The sequence below is a fragment of the Panulirus ornatus genome, chromosome 73 (genome assembly GCF_036320965.1).
Source record: "Panulirus ornatus isolate Po-2019 chromosome 73, ASM3632096v1, whole genome shotgun sequence".
Lineage (NCBI taxonomy): Eukaryota > Metazoa > Arthropoda > Malacostraca > Decapoda > Palinuridae > Panulirus > Panulirus ornatus.
In genome coordinates, this window is record NC_092296.1 from 8790114 (window position 1) to 8810113 (window position 20000).

Sequence of the window (20000 nt, forward strand, 5' to 3'; positions counted from 1 at the left end):
GTTGGTTGGCTGGCTGGCTGGTTGGTTGGTTGGCTGGTTGGTTGGCTAGTTGGTTGGCTGGTTGGTTGGTTGGTTGGCTGGTTGGCTGGCTGGTTGGCTGGCTGGTTGGTTGGTTGGTTGGCTGGTTGGCTGGCTGGTTGGCTGGCTGGTTGGTTGGCTGGCTGGTTGGTTGGTTGGCTGGTTGGCTCGTTGGCTGCTGGTAGCGCGGGGCTTGGAAGGGCGAGGGGGGGGGGGTGGTTAGATGCACCTAGGTTGGGTGCTGCCCCAGTGAAGATTGTGGGGGGGGGCGAGCCACCAACCACAACATTGCTCCCAAGGCTCTTAGCTGGAGGTGCTTAAACACAGCTGGACTTTTTAGCTTTCGTGTCAACACGGTCCCGAAGGCTCCTTAGCTTGGGGCCATTTAAGCTTAGCTGGACCTCAGCTAACGTTCGAACGTAGTCCTGAAGGCTCTTAGCTTGAGCCATTTAAACCTAGCTGGACTTTAGCTTTCCGTTCAACACGGTCCCGAAGGCTTGAGCCATTTGAACAGGTGGATTTTAGCTTCCATTTCAACACGGTCCGAAGGCTTTTAGCTTGAGCCATTTAAACACGGCTGGATTTTAGCTTTCCTTTCAACACGGTCCCGAAGGCTCTTAGCTTGAGCCATTTAAACCTAGCTGGACCATAGCTGCGTTAGCTGGCACCATTTCAAACATAGCTGGCGGCACCCCCCACGCTTAAACATAGCTTTGCCACACACGCTTAACTCAAGTTACCAAAAAATGAAAATAAATCATATATACAATCATACAATCATACAATCGTCCTCCCTCCTGATTGTATACCAACGATAGACTACTGTATTTTGGGGGGCACTACAGTAGGCTGTCGGGTTAGAGAGAGGGAGGGGTGTGTATGGCTTGTATTGCCGTGTCCCGTGTGCACGATACACGGCACGTGCGTGCATTCCAGTCCAAAGGGCCCAGTGTGTGGTCAAGTGTGGCATAATGCCACCGTACACTGGCATGGCAATGCAGTGGCGTGACGACAGAGAAGGGAACCAGGACGTTTGGTGAATGTGAGCTGAGCTGGAAAAGAAATGATGGCTTGGGGGGGAAGGGGAAGAAATGATTGTGGGAGGGGGGAAGAAATGATTGTGTGAGGGGGGAAGGGGGATGGGGGGAGGGGATGAAATGATTGTGGGAGGGGGGAAGAAATGATTGTGTGAGGGGGGAAGGGGAGGGAGGGGAAGAAATGATTGTGGGAAGGGGGAAGAAATGATTGTGTGAGGGGGGAAGGGGGATGGGGGGAGGGGAAGAAATGATTGTGGGAGGGGGGAAGAAATGATTGTGTAAGGGGGGTGGGGGGAGGGGATGAAATGATTGTGGGAGGGGGGAAGAAATGATTGTGTGAGGGGGGAAGGGGGATGGGGGGAGGGGAAGAAATGATTGTGGGAGGGGGGAAGAAATGATTGTGTGAGGGGGGAAGGGGGGTGGGGGGAGGGGATGAAATGATTGTGGGAGGGGGGAAGAAATGATTGTGTGAGGGGGGAAGGGGGGTGGGGGGATGGGATGAAATGATTGTGGGAGGGGGGAAGAAATGATTGTGTGAGGGGGGATGGGGGATGGGGGAGGGGAAGAAATGATTGTGGGAGGGGGGAAGAAATGATTGTGTGAGGGGGGAAGGGGGGTGGGGGGAGGGGATGAAATGATTGTGGGAGGGGGGAAGAAATGATTGTGTGAGGGGGAAGGGGGGTGGGGGGAGGGGAAGAAATGATTGTGGGAGGGGGGAAGAAATGATTGTGTGAGGGGGGAAAAATGATTGAGTGAGGGGGGAAAGAAATGATTGTGTGGGGGGAAAGTAATGATTGTGTGTGGGGAAAAATGATTGTGTGGGATAAAATGATTGTGTGCGGGGGGGAAAGAAATGATTGTGTAGGGGGAAAACGATTGAGTGGGGGAAAAATGATTGCGTGGGGGAAAGAAATGATTGTGTGGGGGAAAAATGATTGTGTGTGGGGAAAATTATTGTGTGAGGGGAAAGAAATGATTGTGTGGGGGAAAAATGATTGTGTGGGGAAAAATGATTGATTGTGTGGGGAAAAATGATTGTGTGGGGGAAAAATGATTGTGAGGGGAAAAATGATTGTGTGGGGAAAAATGAGTGTCTGGGGGGGCCACATAAAGTGGGAAAGAAGTAATTGCTTTAGGAAATAAAGTGGGGGAAATTAATTACCCTGGGAAGCGCAGTGGGAAAGAAATAATTACATTAGGATGTTCAGTGGGGGGGGGGGGGAATAGATTACCTTGGGAAGTAAAGTGGGGAAGAAATTATTACCATGTGGAAATGATGTAGGGAAAAAATAATTACCTTGGGATGTAAAATGGGAAAAAATAATTACCTTGGGATGTAAAATGGGAAAAAAAATAATTACCTTCGGATGTAAAATGGGAAAAAATAATTATCCTGGGAAATAAAGTAGGGGAAAATTACCACCTTGGGAAGTAAAGTAGGGAAAAAAACAATTACCTTGGGAAGTAAAGTGGGAAAAAATAGTTACCCCATGAAACGAAGTGAGGAAAAAATGATTACATTGGGGCGTAAATTGGGAAGAAAATAATTACCTTTTGGAGAGAGAGAGAGAGAGAGAGAGAGAGAGAGAGAGAGAGAGAGAGAGAGAGAGAGAGAGAGAGAGAGAGAGAGCGGAGGTGCGAAATTACCTCCCTCGGTGATGGGGCACCGCTAGACTAGCCCCCTCCCTCCTTTGGAGGTGGGGGGGTATCTCCAGATTTACCCCCTCCTCTTCCCCCTTCAGTGCTGGGGGGGGGGGGGTACCACCAAGCTAGTCTAGAGAACTTACGCCCATCATGTCTATGGTTTCTAAATGGAAACCTGCCCTACTTACAGGTGTTGCCATATCATTAATTTCTTCAACCCATTTCCATTCGTGTGGTCGAGTCCATTTGCTTCGGGCGGGGGGAAGGGAGGGAAGGGGTGGAATGGGTGACGCGGAAATTAAGGGATGGGGTGTGATGGGCCTCCTTTCACCCTCCTCCCCCCCCCCCATTTCCCTCAGGGTTGATGGGCGACAAGGGAATGAGGGGGATGGGTAGGTGGAGAACACAGGGTTTCACTCAAGGTTTCTTGGCCGTTGGGTTTCTAGTTTTAGCCTTGGGTGAGTCAATTGGGTTTCTATTTTTTGGTGTTTCTAATCACTTTGGATCTATTTTCAGTTTTTTTTCTCGAGCAGTTTGGTTTCTATTTTGTTTCTAATCACTTTGGTTTCTATTTCTAGTTTTTTCAAGCAATTTGGTTTCTTTTTTTGGTGTTTCTGATAACTTCGGTTTCTATTTTTAGTTTTTTCAAGCCATTAGGTTTCTATTTTTGGTGTTTTTTTTTAAGCGTTTGGTTTCTATTTTCAGTTTTTTCAGCCAGTTTGGTTTCTATTTTTGATGGTCCTAGCCAGTTTGGTTTCTATTTTTGATGGTCCTAGCCAGTTTGGTTTCTATTTTTGATGGTCTTAGCCAGTTTGGTTTCTATTTTTGATGGTCCTAGCCAGTTTGGTTTCTATTTTTGATGGTCCTAGCCAGTTTGGTTTCTATTTTTGATGGTCTTAGCCAGTTTGGTTTCTATTTTTGATGGTCCTAGCCAGTTTGGTTTCTATTTTTGATGGTCCCAGCCAGTTTGGTTTCTATTTTTGATGGTCCTAGCCAGTTTGGTTTCTATTTTTGATGGTCCTAGCCAGTTTGGTTTCTATTTTTGATGGTCCTAGCCAGTTTGGTTTCTATTTTTGATGGTCCTAGCCAGTTTGGTTTCTATTTTTGATGGTCCTAGCCAGTTTGGTTTCTATTTTTGATGGTCCTAGCCAGTTTGGTTTCTATTTTTGATGGTCCTAGCCAGTTTGGTTTCTGTTTTTTTCTCCTTTTTTCTTTTTTTTTTAAGTTTACGTCGGAGTCATGAGGGTATGGTAGCGTTATGCATTATGAATAACGATGAGGAAGAATGTGAATAATGGTGAACACACACACACACACACACCCACCCACACACACACACACACACACACACACACACACAGGTCCTTCACGACTGGGTGGGAGTTGTTGAATGTAATTGGTTCTCAACTGGGCCATTAATGTTGGGCTCAACACTAAGGGGCTCTCTGAGAGAGAGAGAGAGAGAGAGAGAGAGAGAGAGAGAGAGAGAGAGAGAGAGAGAGAGAGAGAGAGAGGAGTGAGGGAGAGAGAGAGAGAGAGAGGAGTGAGGGAGAGAGAGAGAGTGAGGGAGAGAGAGAGAGAGAGAGAGAGAGAGAGAGAGAGAGAGAGAGAGAGAGAGAGAGAGAGAGAGAGAGTGGTGGAGTGTTGGTGATTACTGTTGGTGTTGGAGGAGGGTCGATGTTGGCGATGGTGCCAGTGTGGCCCTCGACCTTCAAGGGGTCGTACCCTCGTCGTGCTCAAGGGGTCGTACCACCGTCGTGCTCAAGGGGTCGTACCCTCGTCGTGCTCAAGGGGTCATACCACCGTCGTGCTCAAGGGGTCGTACCGTCTTCGTGCTCAAGGGGTCATACCACCGTCGTGCTCAAGGGGTCGTACCCTCGTCGTGCTCACGGGGTCGTACCACCCTCGCCGTGCTCAAGGGGTCGTACAGTCGTGCTCAGCAAACTCCCATGTGACCATCATGACCTGGGGTCAGTGTGAGTGGGGGAGAGGAGAGATGGGTGAAACACAGGGCATACATCTCCCCCAGGGGACAGCCCTGGGGGAGAAAGGGGAGAGTCCAGCTGTACTAGCGTTCTCCTCTCCCCCCTCACTCCACCCCAGTCCTACATCACCCCAGTATCGCTCTCCAGGGGAGAGAAAAAGGGGGAGAAATTGCCTGCAATTAATAGTGTTTGTGTAACGGTGTCGTAATGTGCCAGGCCTTGTGGGGGAGGATGGTGGCGGTGTGTTGGTGATCTGTTGGAGGTGTGTTGGTGATTCTGTTGGAGGTGTGTCGGTGACCTGTTGATGGTGTGTTGATGATGTGTTGGTGATGTGTTGGTGGTGTGTTGGTGGTGTGTTGGTGGTGTGTTGGAGGTGTGTCGGTGGTGTGTTGGTGATGTGTTGGTGGTGTGTTGGAGGTGTGTCGGTGGCCTGTTGGTGGTGTGTTGGTGATTCTGTTGGAGGTGTGTCGGTGGCCTGTTGATGGTGTGTTGGTGGTGTGTTGGTGTTGTGTTGGAGGTGTGTTGGTGACCTGTTGGTGATGTGTTGGTGATGTGTTGGTGGTGTGTTGGTGATGTGTTGGTGGTGTTTTGCTGATATAGCTGGTAGATAGATATCGTTCTGATATAGCTATATATTCTTAAGTGAGGGTGTCAGATGGCTCTCTCTCACACACACAAGGGTGTGTGGGTCAGCCTGCATGTGTGTGTGTATGTATGTGTGTGTGTGTGTGTGTGTGTGTGTGTGTGTGTGTGTGTGTGTGTGTGTCTGCCACCACTGTGGTGGCAGACACTGTGGTGGCAGACACACACACACACACACATACACACACCTGTATTGTTGGGAGAGAGAGAGAGAGAGAGAGAGAGAGAGAGAGAGAGAGAGAGAGAGAGAGAGAGAGAGAGAGAGAGAGAGAGAGAGGCTCTTTGCTTTGTGCCAATTCCCACGTTGAACTATGAGTCGTGGGGCAGGTTGGGGGCAAGGTGGGGCAGGGTGGGGGTTGGGGCAAGGGGAAAATCTATAGCAGAGAGGGACAGATGTGTCCACATCTCCCATTTGGTCCAGCCAGCCAAGCTCTTTCTCAAAGGTGTGTGTGTGTGTGTGTGTATGTGTGTGTGTGTGTTTATATGAATGTATATATATATAGAGAGAGGTGACGAATGTGTATATGATTGGGGGATTAGGGGGGGTTGCTTGGGGGAGGGGTAGGGTAGATAGTCATAGCGCCATGTATATCTACAACTGTAGACTGGTAATCTACTCCTACTCCTACTGTATTCCTGGCTGTATCCCTCGCTGTATTGCTCGTTGTATTGCTCGCTGTATTGCTCGTTGTATTGCTCGCTGTATTCCTCGCTGTATTCTTCGCTGTATTCTGGCTAAGTGTGAGAGACAGTGGTACAGAGACGTGTGGTGTAACCTCTGTACCGTACATCTGTCTTTTACCTGAAACATTATGATGGTTACAGTTTCTTCTGTATTCTCTAGCCTGTAACACACAACCCTCAGTGCCTGCTGGCGACGTAGAGCGATCGACCTATAGACATCGTACAGAAATTGAACCATAATTGAGGCCATCTGTAGACAGAATCCTCGCGTTTACTTAATTTTTTTGCCTGTTAATCCTCGCGTTTACTTAATTTTTTTGCCCGTTCGAAATTTTTCGGAGGCACGTATGGCTTTACCTCACACTCGTAGCTGTATAGATACTGTATCTATTTTTATATCTACAAAGATATCCTTATCCGAAGGTTGATATAGATACAGTGATCCGAAGACGATCATAAAGTTCAAGTGGAATATGAGCCTATAAACGTACGGTCTGAACTTGGAATTCAATTCTGTAAGCCTTGGGGAATTGCATTGCCTTTCAGAGCGTCATTGTTGATGTTTAAGGTATAACAAGAGTGTCCATATACGGTACGATGGCCCGTCCGGGCCGTTACGTTCGATCCCGCGCGTTAACTGGTGCTGTGTACGATAACAACCAGTTTGCGTTCGATCGTATTGTATATAATAAAGACATTTGCATACGATACACTGTCGTTGATGATAAATCACCATCATATAGGACTTATATAACATATTTAACTTCTTCATGTATTGTTAGATCACCTCGAACGAGGTGGTCTAACAGCCCAGGTTGTACTGGCAACAACCAAAATGGCCATATTTTGTTCTTATATACCCACCAAATGGGGTTCCGTCGCCTTTTTTTTACGACAAACGGGTCGTTCACACTCGACAAACAGATGGTAATAGGATTGCTATGAAACTAGCAATTGCCCTGTATGCCTCTGGGTAATCAGAGCTGTCCAAATCACTCACCATTCGTAAGTAATTGTGTGGGGGTGTGTGTAACGGGAGAGTCGGGAGAATTAGGTCACTCCTCTCTGGGTGTGGCGTGAGCGAGAGCCGTGAGAATTAGGGGAGCATCATTGTTTACGTTCACCCCAAAGGTAAACATTGGACATGGCGAGGCTTTCGAACTGGTTTTAAGGCTCATATATTGTATATTAGGTAGAGTATGATGCTGTGTAATATATATATATATATATATATATATATATATATATATATATATATATATATATATATATATATATATATATATATTTGGTAAATATGTGATTGTCCAAAACATTATTTTGGACAATCATATGTTTACCAAATGGCGTCCTAGCTTCGTCTCTTCCATGTATATCAACTGACTGTTATATTTCTCTCTTGTGTCTCCCCTGATGATGTGATTATTACACGAAAGTGCACTTGGGAACTTTTCGTGTTTCATTTTCCCCGTGGACTCATAGGAATATATATATATATATATATATATATATATATATATATATATATATATATATATATATATATATATATATATATATGTATATATATATATATATATATATATATATATATATATATATATATATATATATATATATATATATATAATACACACACACACACACACACACACACACACACACACACACACACACACACACACACACCCTTGGCATGGCATGGGTAGTGTGAGCATTGCTCACAACACACAGCCTTGGCACTGTCCTCCTCTCCCCCTCTCCACTCACTCACCCCTCTCCACTCACCCCTCTCCAGTCCCCCCTCCCCACAACCCCCCCCCCTCCTCTTCCCCTAACCATCGCGAATCGATCAATCTCAAATGTGTTGACGTTGAGTTCCCTTCCACTTCCCCCTCCCACACCATCCCTCCCATCACCTCTACACCCCCCTTCCCTTTCCCCTTTACCCCTCCTTCAAACCGAACCCGGAACTCGCCTTTTTTCCGTCCTTTTTTTCTCTCTCTTTTCCATTCTTTATTTTTCTCTCTCTCACTCGGATTCTCTTTTTTCCCTCCCCTTCTTCTTCTTCTTCTTCTTCTTCCACTTCTTCTTCTTCTTCTTCTTCTTCTTCTTCTTCTTCTTCTTCTCCTTCTTCTTCTTCTTCTTCTTCTTCTTCTTCTTCTTCTTCTTCTTCTTCTTCTTCTTCTTCCTCCACTTCTTCTTCTTCTTCTTCCTCCACTTCTTCTTCTTCTTCTTCTTCTTCTTCTTCTTCTTCTTCTTCTTCTTCTTCTTCTTCTTCTTCTTCCTCCACTTCTCCTTCTTCTTCTTCTTCTTCTTCTTCTTCTTCTTCTTCTTCTTCTTCTTCTTCTTCTTCTTCCTCTTCTCCTCTTCTCCAGGAATAATATTGACTCAGCAGGAAAATATAGAAAGAAGGGGAAAAAAAATACGACGCATACCCAAAGCCAATTTCCTCTAAGAGGCTTAACGCCTCGTTGACAATTTGTTTGGAAAATGACTTGGAATATCCCAGCCGTATATATATATATATATATATATATATATATATATATATATATATATATATATATATATATATATATATATATATATATTACAGGAGGTGACACTGGTGCGCGGGATGAAGTACATACAAGTAATCCACTGGACAGTCAAACACGGTTAAGTTCACAGGTGCACTTTCGTGTAGTGATCACATTCATCATCAAGGGGAGACACAAGAATGAGATACAAAGCAGTCCTTTGATATACAGCGAAGAGACGTAGTCCTAGCTTCGTCTCTTCGCTGTGTGTCAACTGACTGTTATATTTCTCTCTTGTGTCTCCCCTGATGATGTGATTATGACACGAAAGTGCACTTGGGAACTTATCGTCTTTCATTCCCCCATGGTTCAGAAAGGAGTATATATGTATATATATATATATATATATATATATATATATATATATATATATATATATATATATATATATATATATATATATATATATTCCGTGTTCCTTATCCTCGGCCGGCCGTGGTCTCCATTGCACTACCGTATTCCCTTCTTTCCGTGGAATAGACATCATCTTCTTCAGCTCCAGCCGTCGCGCCCAGCGTTTAAATCCCCTCACGAGTGTTCATCATTCCTCCGCACACACACACACACATGTGCGCTGCTTCCACGGCTTCCCTCCCTTACGTGCTCAGTCCCGGATGCACCACTATACACGCCTCCTGACGCTCCGGGAGAAGGCGCGCCCGGAGGCGCGGCGTCCGTCCGTCCGTCCTGGCCCGTGTGGAACAAGAAAGTGCTACACTGTCGTAAGGGTTGTCCTTCAGCCCACACACACACACACACACACACACTATATGTGTAAACGTCGTTAAACGCCTGTTTTGCATGCTTAGCGACACGGGTTCGAATCCCGGCCCTAGAGGTAGATGCAGAGCACGAAATGTGAGTGAAAAGAAGTGAGGGTGAGTGAGAAGAATGAACGAATTCGTGAGAAGGTCAAGGAAATACGATTTCAGTTTTTATGATTAAAATTTTTTCTTTTTTTTCTTTTTCATCCGTTTAATCTCACCATGAATAATTTCCCACCCCCGAAGGAATTCAAAAAAGAGAAAAAAAAAGAATAAAAAGCGGTGAGAAAAGAGATAGAACAGACTAGGAAGAGAGAATGTATAGGATATGAAAAGATAGAAGAATAAATATCAGGTGGGAGAGGAGGGGCGTGATATACTTCCAAAATTAGTTCGTTCGTCGTGCTAAAACGAGGACAATATATATATATATATATATATATATATATATATATATATATATATATATATATATATATATATATATATTTCTATGAGTCCACTGGGAAAATGAAACACGATAAGTTCCCAAGTGCACTTTCGTGTAATAATCACATCATCAAGGGAGACACTATATATATATATATATATATATATATATATATATATATATATATATATATATATATATATCCCTGGGGATAGGGGATTAAAAATACTTCCCACGTATTCCCTGCGTGTCGTAGAAGGCGACTAAAAGGGGAGGGAGCGGATGGCTGGAAATCCTCCCCTCTCTTTTTTTTTTTAATTTTCCAAAAGATGGAACAGAGAAGGGGGCCAGGTGAGGATATTCCAAAAAAGGCCCAGTCCTCTGTTCTTAACGCTACCTCGCTAACGCGGGAAATGGCGAATAGTTTAAAAGAAAGAAAGAAATATATATATATTTAGTTCAACTAATGTTCAGACTGCATGTTTATGAACCGCCAAACACTTGTCCACAAGTACTTCGTATTCTTTTCTCGTACCTCCTGCGGCTTCCTCTTATACATTTCCCAGTCACACGCACAGCCTTCTCTGAAGGCAACACTCCCTCCACCCTACACCACTTTCCTCTCTTTTTCACTAAATTTCTTGGACTTGAGGTAAATAGCGAATCTTGTCTTCGCAAGTCTCGCAATACAGAAATACATTGCAAATATATGTATTCAACTCTGCCAAGCATTTGATTGTCTTCTTACATATCATTCAAGGGTAATTCATAAGTAATTAATCGTCTTAATGAGGTTGTATAGATGGTAATTACTTGAAAACAGACGAGCCGAGGCACTTAAAAAGGTGCCCAGTGGTTGAGAGTTGTCATAAACTCAAGGTCATTTGTATACTGATGGTTCCCTAATTAACCGGGTAATTAAATCATAGGGGTCATTTAGACACATCATGGCGCTCATTAGAGCAACATTCATAAATGTTACGGAGGCAATAATAACCCACTGTTGTTTATTGATCAATGTAAATAAATCACAGAAAGACGATAGTGAGAGACTCCTAGACGATGCATTTAGACTAAAGACTTTGATATTAGGAAACTGAACGAAGGTGATTGAATTATAGACTTTGATGTTAGAAAACTGAACGAAAGTGATTGAATTATAGACTGTGACGTTAGGAAACTGAACGAAGGCGATTGAATTATAGACTTTGATATTAGGAAACTGAACGAAGGTGATTGAATTATAGACTTTGATGTTAGAAAACTGAACGAAAGTGATTGAATTATAGACTTTGATATTAGGAAACTGAACGAAGGTGATTGAATTATAGACTTTGATATTAGAAAACTGAACGAAAGTGATTGAATTATAGACTTTGACATTAGAAAACTGAACGAAAATGAGTGAAATATACAGTAGATCCTGGAAATAAACAATAGTGTGATAGAAAAAAAAAATTGCACAAATAAATACGTAACCAAAAGACTAATAGAAAATTTTTTGAACAAGGAAACTTACGCAAAAACACGTAAACAAGAAAAATTTGACTCAAACGTAAACACATGATCAAAATTAGTCATACAAAATCAGTCAGGCAAAAATTACTTGTACAACATCATTGGACACTAAACACTTGGACCAAATTATTTGGACAGAATGGTTTGGACAAGATGCATCAGGTCAACATCCTTGGACAAATCTATAAGGACAAAATGATGTGGATGAATGACGTGGGTGGAGGTGAAGAGATCCAGAAACCACTGGAAAAGCAGTGGAACTGAACCACCTTTAAAAACAACACAGTTCGGAAAACACTTAGAAAAAATTACTTTAGAAAAAATTACCTTAGAAAAAATTACTTTAGAAGAAATTACTTTAGAAAAAATTACCTTAGAAAAAATTACTTTAGAAAAAAATCACTTTAGAAAAAAATACTTTAGAAAAAATTACTTTAGAAAAAATTACCTTAGAAAAAATTACTTTAGAAAAAATTACCTTAGAAAAAATTACTTTAGAAAAAATTACCTTAGAAAAAATTACTTTAGAAAAAATTACCTTAGAAAAAATTACTTTAGAAAAAATTACCTTAGAAAAAAATTACCTTAGAAAAAATTACTTTAGAAAAAATTACCTTAGAAAAAATTACTTTAGAAAAAATTACCTTAGGAAAAATTACTTTAGAAAAAATTACCTTAGAAAAAATTACTTTAGAAAAAATTACCTTAGAAAAAATTACTTTAGAAAAAATTACCTTAGAAAAAATTACTTTAGAAAAAATCACTTTAGAAAAAATTACTTTAGAAAAAATTACTTTAGAAAAAATTACTTTAGAAAAAATTACCTTAGAAAAAATTACTTTAGGAAAAAATCCTTTTTTTTTTTTATTGTTGTTGCCATCCTATGTTCAATAACATGATAAATCCCACAAAATCCTGCCTCATTTTGGATATACCCTGCCTCATTTTTCGTGAGTCTTGCTTCACTGTGCGTAAATCCTGCCTCATTTTGCGTAAATCCTGCATCATTGTGCGTAAATCCTGCCTCATTTTTCGTAAATCCTGCCTCATTTTGCATAAATCCTGCCTCATTTTGCATAAATCCTGCCTCATTTTGCGTAAATCCTGCCTCATTTTGCGTAAATCCTGCCTCATTTTGCATAAATCCTGCCTCATTTTGCATAAATCCTACCTCATTTTTCATAAATCCTACCTCATTTTTCATAAATCCTACCTCATTTTTCGTAAATCCTGCCTCATTTTGCATAAATCCTGCTTCATTTTGCATAAATCCTGCCTCATTTTGCATAAATCCTGCCTCATTTTTCGTAGGCTCTGCCATTTTTCACAAATTCTGCTTCAAGTTACGTAAATCCTGCTTCAGTTGGCGTAAAGCCTCCCTCACTCTACGTAAATCCTGCCTCATTTTTTTATAGATCCAGTTTCAATTTTGCATAAATCCTGCCTAGGTTTACGTAAATCCCGCTTCATATTGCATAAGTCTTGCTTGTAGTGAACAAGCATTCAGCTTCAGATGGCGTAAATCCTCCCCCTTTATATAAATCCTGCCTCATTATGCATAAATCCCGCCTCATTATACACGGATCTCGTCTCATCGTACATAAATCCTCCCTTGCTTTACGTTAGCTCTTGTTAAATTTGTCATAAATCCAGTTTTAGCGTACGCTAATCCTCCTTAAATTTTCGTTATAAATCCGGTTTTAACGTACAGTAATCCTACTTCAATCTTCTTCATAAATCCAGTTTTAACGTACAGTAATCCTACTTCAATTTTCTTCATAAATCTAGTTTTAGCTTACACTAATCCTACTTAGATTTTCCTTGTAAATCCAGTTTTAACGTACACTAATCCTACTTCAATCTTCGTCATAAAATCCAGTTTTAACGTACAGTAATCCTACTTAAGTCGTACATGAGTCTTATTTATATTTACGTAAATCCCCCTTCTTTAGTTTGCGCGTGGCATGCCTTGTTGTTCATAAATCCCCTCTCAGGGGCAAATAAATCCCGATTAAGTGGCACAGGGAAATCCAGTGTGAACTTTCGTATCTCCTCCCCCCCCCACGAAATTCTCTCTCTCTCTCTCTCTCTCTCTCTCTCTCTCTCTCTCTCTCTCTCTCTCTCTCTCTCTCTCTCTCTCCACAGTGGAGTCCTGGTGGCCCTTTATTCCAGTGGTGCATAAATACGTACTTACTGCAGTGTGTCAACACACACACACACACACACACACACACACACACACACACACACATCTCTCTCTCTCTCTCTCTCTCTCTCTCTCTCTCTCTCTCTCTCTCTCTCTCTCTCTCTCTCTCCACAGTGGAGTCCTGGTGGCCCTTTATTCCAGTGGTGCATAAATACGTACTTACTGCAGTGTGTCAACACTGGGACGGACGGACGGACACACAGACACACACACACACACACACACACACACACACACACAGACACACACACACACACACACACACACACACACACACACACGAGGGGAAAAAAAGAGAGATCAAGTCTACTTCAAAAGTCTGATTACGTTTTACGAATGTGAGCCAATGTCAGGGAGATAGATAGATAGATAGTTAGAGAGAGAGATAGATAGATAGATAGATAGATAGAGAGAGAGATAGATAGATAGATAGATAGAGAGAGAGAGAGAGAGAGAGAGAGAGAGAGAGAGAGAGAGAGAGAGAGAGAGAGAGAGAGAGAGAGAGAGTGGGAGAGAGAGAGGTGTTGGTAGGTGGAGCGTGGTGATGATGGTGGAGCGTGGTGATGATGGTGGAGCGTGGTGGTTGTGGTGGTGGAACCCACGTGGTGGTGGTGATGATGGTGGAGCCGTGGTGGTGGTGATGATGGTGGAGTGGTGATGGTGGAGCCCACGTGGTGGTGGTGATGGTGGAGTGGTGATGGTGGAGCCTACGTGGTGGTGGAGCGTGGAGTGGTGGTGGAGGAGGAGCCACCAGGCCAGTGTTTCAGCTTAGCTCTCAATCCTTCATCAAAATGATCCACCTCCCCCTCCACCCCCTCCCTCCACCCCCTCCCTCCACCCCCTCCCTCTACCCCCTCCCTCCACCCCCTCCACCATCTGACCTTTGATACACGAACTGCCGTTGCTGCTACAACCCATGATCGGGGGGTTGTTACTGGGGGAGGGGTAGGGGGTTGTTACTGGGGGAGGGGTAGGGGGTTGTTACTGGGGGAGGGGTGGGGGAGTGTTGTTACTGAAGGGGTGGGGGAGGGGAGTGTTGTTATTGGGGTGGGGGAGTGTTGTTACTGGAGGGGTGGGGGAGGGGAGTGTTGTTATTGGGGTGGGGGAGTGTTGTTACTGGAGGGGTGGGGGAGGGGAGTGTTGTTATTGGGGTAGGGGAGTGTTGTTACTGGAGGGGTGGAGGAGGGGAGTGTTGTTACTGGGGTGGGGGAGTGTTGTTACTGGGGGAGGGGAGGGGTAGGGGAGTGTCGTTACTGGGGTGGGGGGGTGGGGGAGTGTCGTTACTGGGGGAGGGGTGGGGGAGTGTTGTTACTGGAAGGGTGGGGGAGGGGAGTGTTGTTACTGGGGTGGGGGGTGGGGGAGTGTCGTTACTGGGGGAGGGGTGGGGGATGTTACTGGGGTGGGGGAGTGTCGTTACTGGGGTGGGGGAGGGGTGGGGGAGTGTCGTTACTGGGGTGGGGGGTGGGGGAGTGTTGTTACTGGAGGGGTGGGGGGAGTGTCGTTACTGGGGGGAGGGGTGGGGGATGTTACTGGGGTGGGGGAGTGTCGTTACTGGGGTGGGGGGGTGGGGGAGTGTCGTTACTGGGGTGGGGGAGGGGGTGGGGGAGTGTTGTTACTGGGGTGGGGTGGGGGAGTGTTGTTACTGGAGGGGTGGGGGGGGTGGGGGAGTGTTGTTACTGGGGTGGGGGAATGTTGTTACTGGGGTGGGGGGGTGGGAGAGTGTTGTTACTGGGGTGGGGGAATGTTGTTACTGGGGTGGGGGGGTGGGGAGTGTTGTTACTGGGGTGGGGGAGGGGTGGGGGAGTGTTGTTACTGGGGTGGGGTGGGGGAGTGTTGTTACTGGAGGGGTGGGGGGGTGGGGGAGTGTTGTTACTGGGGTGGGGGAATGTTGTTACTGGGGTGGGGGAATGTTGTTACTGGGGTGGGGGGTGGGGGAGTGTTGTTACTGGGGTGGGGGAGTGTTGTTACTGGGGTGGGGGGTTGTGTGGGGGACGACTGGGTGCTGTGTTGTGGTCTGGGGCAATACATCAGACATGGGTCATGTGTTGACACCATCTCACAATGTCTGGTTTATTACCTTCTCACTGAGAATGTGAGGCGGAGTTTAAGGGACGATTTAAGGGAGGATATGTGGGAGTTTAAGGGACGATTTAAGGGAGGGTATGTGGGAGCTTAAGGGACGATTTAAGGGAGGGTATGTGGGAGTTTAAGGGACGATTTAAGGGAGGGTATGTGGGAGCTTAAGGGACGATTTAAGAGAGGACATGTGGGAATTTAAGGGACGATTTAAGGGAGGACACGTGGGAGTTTAAGGGAGTACATGTGGGAGTTTAAGGGACGATTAAGAGAGGATATGTGGGAGTTTAAGGGACGATTTAAGGGAGGACACGTGGGAGTTTAAGGGAGTACATGTGGGAGTTTAAGGGACGATTTAAGGGAGGATATGTGGGAGTTTAAGGGAGGACACGTGGGAGTTAAAGGGAGGACACGTGCGTAAAGGCTATGCTCCCCTTAGAGGTCTTCTGGTACTGAACTCTACATGCATGAGAGGCGGAGGCCCCATCGGATGCATGAGGGGAGGTGTGAGGTGCCAATGAGGGTGGGTTATGAGGAAGAGACGACAGGTAATGAGGCATATGCCCCTCGAGTATGTGACACGGAGTTAACAAATGAGGGCGGGTTATGAGGAAGAGACGACAGGTAATGAGGCATATGCCCCCTCGACTATGTGACACGGAGTTAACAAATGAGGGTGGGTTATGAGGAAGAGACGACAGGTAATGAGGCATATGCCCCTCGAGTATGTGACACGGAGTTAACAAATGAGGGCGGGTTATGAGGAAGAGACGACAGGTAATGAGGCATATGCCCCCTCGACTATGTGACACGGAGTTAATAAATGAGGGTGGGTTATGAGGAAGAGACGACAGGTAATGAGGCATATGCCCCTCGACTATTTGACACGGAGTTAACAAATGAGGGCGGGTTATGAGGAAGAGACGACAGGTAATGAGGCATATGCCCCCTCGACTATGTGACACGGAGTTAACAAATGAGGGTGGGTTATGAGGAAGAGACGACAGGTAATGAGGCATATGCCCCTCGACTATTTGACACGGAGTTAACAAATGAGGGTGGGTTATGAGGAAGAGACGACAGGTAATGAGGCATATGCCCCCTCGACTATTTGACACGGAGTTAACAAATGAGGGTGGGTATATGAGGAAGAGACGACAGGTAATGAGGCATATGCCCCCTCGACTATGTGACACGGAGTTAACAAATGAGGGTGGGTTATGAGGAAGAGACGACAGGTAATGAGGCATATGCCCCCTCGACTATTTGACACGGAGTTAACAAATGAGGGTGGGTTATGAGGAAGAGACGACAGGTAATGAGGCATATGCCCCTCGACTATGTGACACGGAGTTAACAAATGAAGGTGGGTATATGAGGAAGAGACGACAGGTAATGAGGCATATGCCCCTCGAGTATGTGACACGGAGTTAACGACACGAGAGAGAGAGAGAGAGGAGGGGTTCAAGTATTGGATTGCTGGTGTGTGACGCGTACCGGGACACAGGGGGGTGTGATGGGACGGAGGAGAAGAAGAAAAAGGAGGCAGTTAGTGTAACTGTTTGTTGAGTGGTTGGTGTAACGACTTGTTAAGTAGTTGGTCTAACGACCGTTCAGTAGTTAGCGCCGTGAGTGAAGGAGGGGTGGTGGAATGGGTCTTCGGCACTGTTTTACGACTTCGCTGTGGTTGTCAGACGCCAGTGTGTTGGGTGGGGGGGGGGGGGGAGAAGTGGAAGCGCACCCTGTGGTGTCTTGCGCGCGTCGTAGTACGGAGGGAAAATGGAAGAATTGTGGACTCGGGTCTTTGATAACTTGGTATTTAAATTGTCATTTCCCTATGTAAGGGCGATCATAGCCTTGTGGTAGCGCTCCCGCCTGCCAAAAAAAGGGTCCCGGGTTCGAGCCTGGCTGTTGGAGGTTTGAATGTTGTATGGAAGTGCGCGTTCCTATGCCTCGTCTCTTCGTTGTGTATCAACTGACTGTTATAATTCTCTCTTGTGTCTCTCCTGATGATGTGATTATGACACGAAAATGCACTCATCGTGTTTCATTTTCCCGTGGACTCATGGGAATATATATATATATATATATATATATATATATATATATATATATATATATATATATATATATATATATATATTGCTTTGTCGCTGTCTCCCGCGTTTGCGAGGTAGCGCAAGGAAACAGACGAAAGAAATGGCCCAACCCACCCCCATACACATGTATATACATACGTCCACTCACGCAAATATACATACCTACACAGCTTTCCATGGTTTACCCCAGACGCTTCACATGCCCTGATTCAATCCACTGACAGCACGTCAACCCCGGTATACCACATCGATCCAATTCACTCTATTCCTTGCCCTCCTTTCACCCTCCTGCATGTTCAGACCACGATCACACAAAATCTTTTTCACTCCATCTTTCCACCTCCAATTTGGTCTCCCACTTCTCCTCGTTCCCTCCACCTCCGACACATATATCCTCTTGGTCAATCTTTCCTTACTCATTCTCTCCATGTGCCCAAACCATTTCAAAACACCCTCTTCTGCTCTCTCAACCACGCTCTTTTTATTTCCACACATCTCTCTTACCCTTACGTTACTTACTCGATCAAACCACCTCACACCACACATTGTCCTCAAAAATCTCATTTCCAGCACATCCACCCTCCTGCGCACAACTCTATCCATAGCCCACGCCTCGCAACCATACAACATTGTTGGAACCACTATTCCTTCAAACATACCCATTTTTGCTTTCCGAGATAATGTTCTCGACTTCCACACATTCTTCAAGGCTCCCAGGATTTTCGCCCCCTCCCCCACCCTATGATCCACTTCCGCTTCCATGGTTCCATCCGCTGCCAGATCCACTCCCAGATATCTAAAACACTTTACTTCCTCCAGTTTTTCTCCATTCAAACTTACCTCCCAATTGACTTGATCCTCAACCCTACTGTACCTAATAACCTTGCTCTTATTCACATTTACTCTTAACTTTCTTCTTTCACACACTTTACCAAACTCAGTCACCAGCTTCTGCAGTTTCTCACATGAATCAGCCACCAGCGCTGTATCATCAGTGAACAGCAACTGACTCACTTCCCAAGCTCTCTCATCCCCAACAGACTTCATACTTGCCCCTCTTTCCAAAACTCTTGCATTCACCTCCCTAACAACCCCATCCATAAACAAATTAAACAACCATGGAGACATCACACACCCCTGCCGCAAACCTACATTCACTGAGAACCAATCACTTTCCTCTCTTCCTACACGTACACATGCCTTACATCCTCGATAAAAAAAACTTTTCACTGCTTCTAACAACTTGCCTCCCACACCATATATATATATATATATATATATATATATATATATATATATATATATATATATATATATATATATATATATATATATATATATATATATTCATAGGAATTCTGTGAACTGGAGTTGTTACATATGTACCCATACCTGGAATCCTCAGGTCACCCTCACAGGTCACCAATACTCACCAGGTCACCCTCACTCACCAGGTCACCCTCACAGGTCACCAGGTCTCACCAGGTCTCCCCATTTCCAGAGGCGCAGGGGTCGGTGCCCCCACGGATGAGCGAGCGGGCTGGGCGGGTCGTGGTGCAGGCCGGTGCCCGAGTGACCCTACCCTGTGTGGCACAGGGTCACCCCCCGCCCCAGTACACGTGAGTATTGCCACTACCCTCCTGCCTCCCTCCCTCACCCCACGCCCCAGTACACGTGAGTATTGCCACTACCCTCCTGCCTCCCTCCCTCACCCCACGCCCCAGTACACGTGAGTATTGCCACTACCCTCCTGCCTCCCTCCCTCACTCCCCGCCCCAGTACACGTGAGTATTGCCACTACCCTCCTGCCTCCCTCCCTCACCCCACGCCCCAGTACACGTGAGTATTGCCACTACCCTCCTGCCTCCCTCCCTCACCCCACGCCCCAGTACACGTGAGTATTGCCACTACCCTCCTGCCTCCCTCACTCCCCGCCCCAGTACACGTGAGTATTGCCACTACCCTCCTGCCTCACTCCCCGCCCCAGTACACGTGAGTATTGCCACTACCCTCCTGCCTCTTCCCTCCCTCCCTCCCTCCCTCCCTCCCTCCCTCACCCCCAGTACACATGTGTCGTGTGCCCTCCACACTCTTTGCCCCCTCCTCCTCCTCCTCCTCCCTCACCTTCCACCCACCCACCCAAACACACACACACACACACACACACACACACGCACGCGCGTGCGTTCCTTCCTTCCTTCCTTCAGTCATTATTGACCGTCTCCCTCTACATCACCCTCGCCTGAGTGGGTATTGATGCCTTCATCAACCTCTCGTTGAGGCTCGTCTGTGTAACAGCCCGGCCCAGCCCCCCC

The 20000-nt window shown here is 45.5% G+C and overlaps 1 protein-coding gene across 1 annotated transcript in view; it reads left to right on the top strand.

Annotated features, from left to right (window-relative positions):
• LOC139748212 (cell adhesion molecule Dscam2-like) overlaps positions 1–20000 on the top strand; it is a 356883-nt gene that overhangs the window by 229983 nt on the left and 106900 nt on the right. Inside the window, exon 6 of the mRNA XM_071661036.1 lies at positions 19187–19304. Within this exon, the coding sequence (XP_071517137.1) occupies positions 19187–19304 (118 nt within the window). The remainder of the gene's footprint in view (positions 1–19186; positions 19305–20000) is intronic.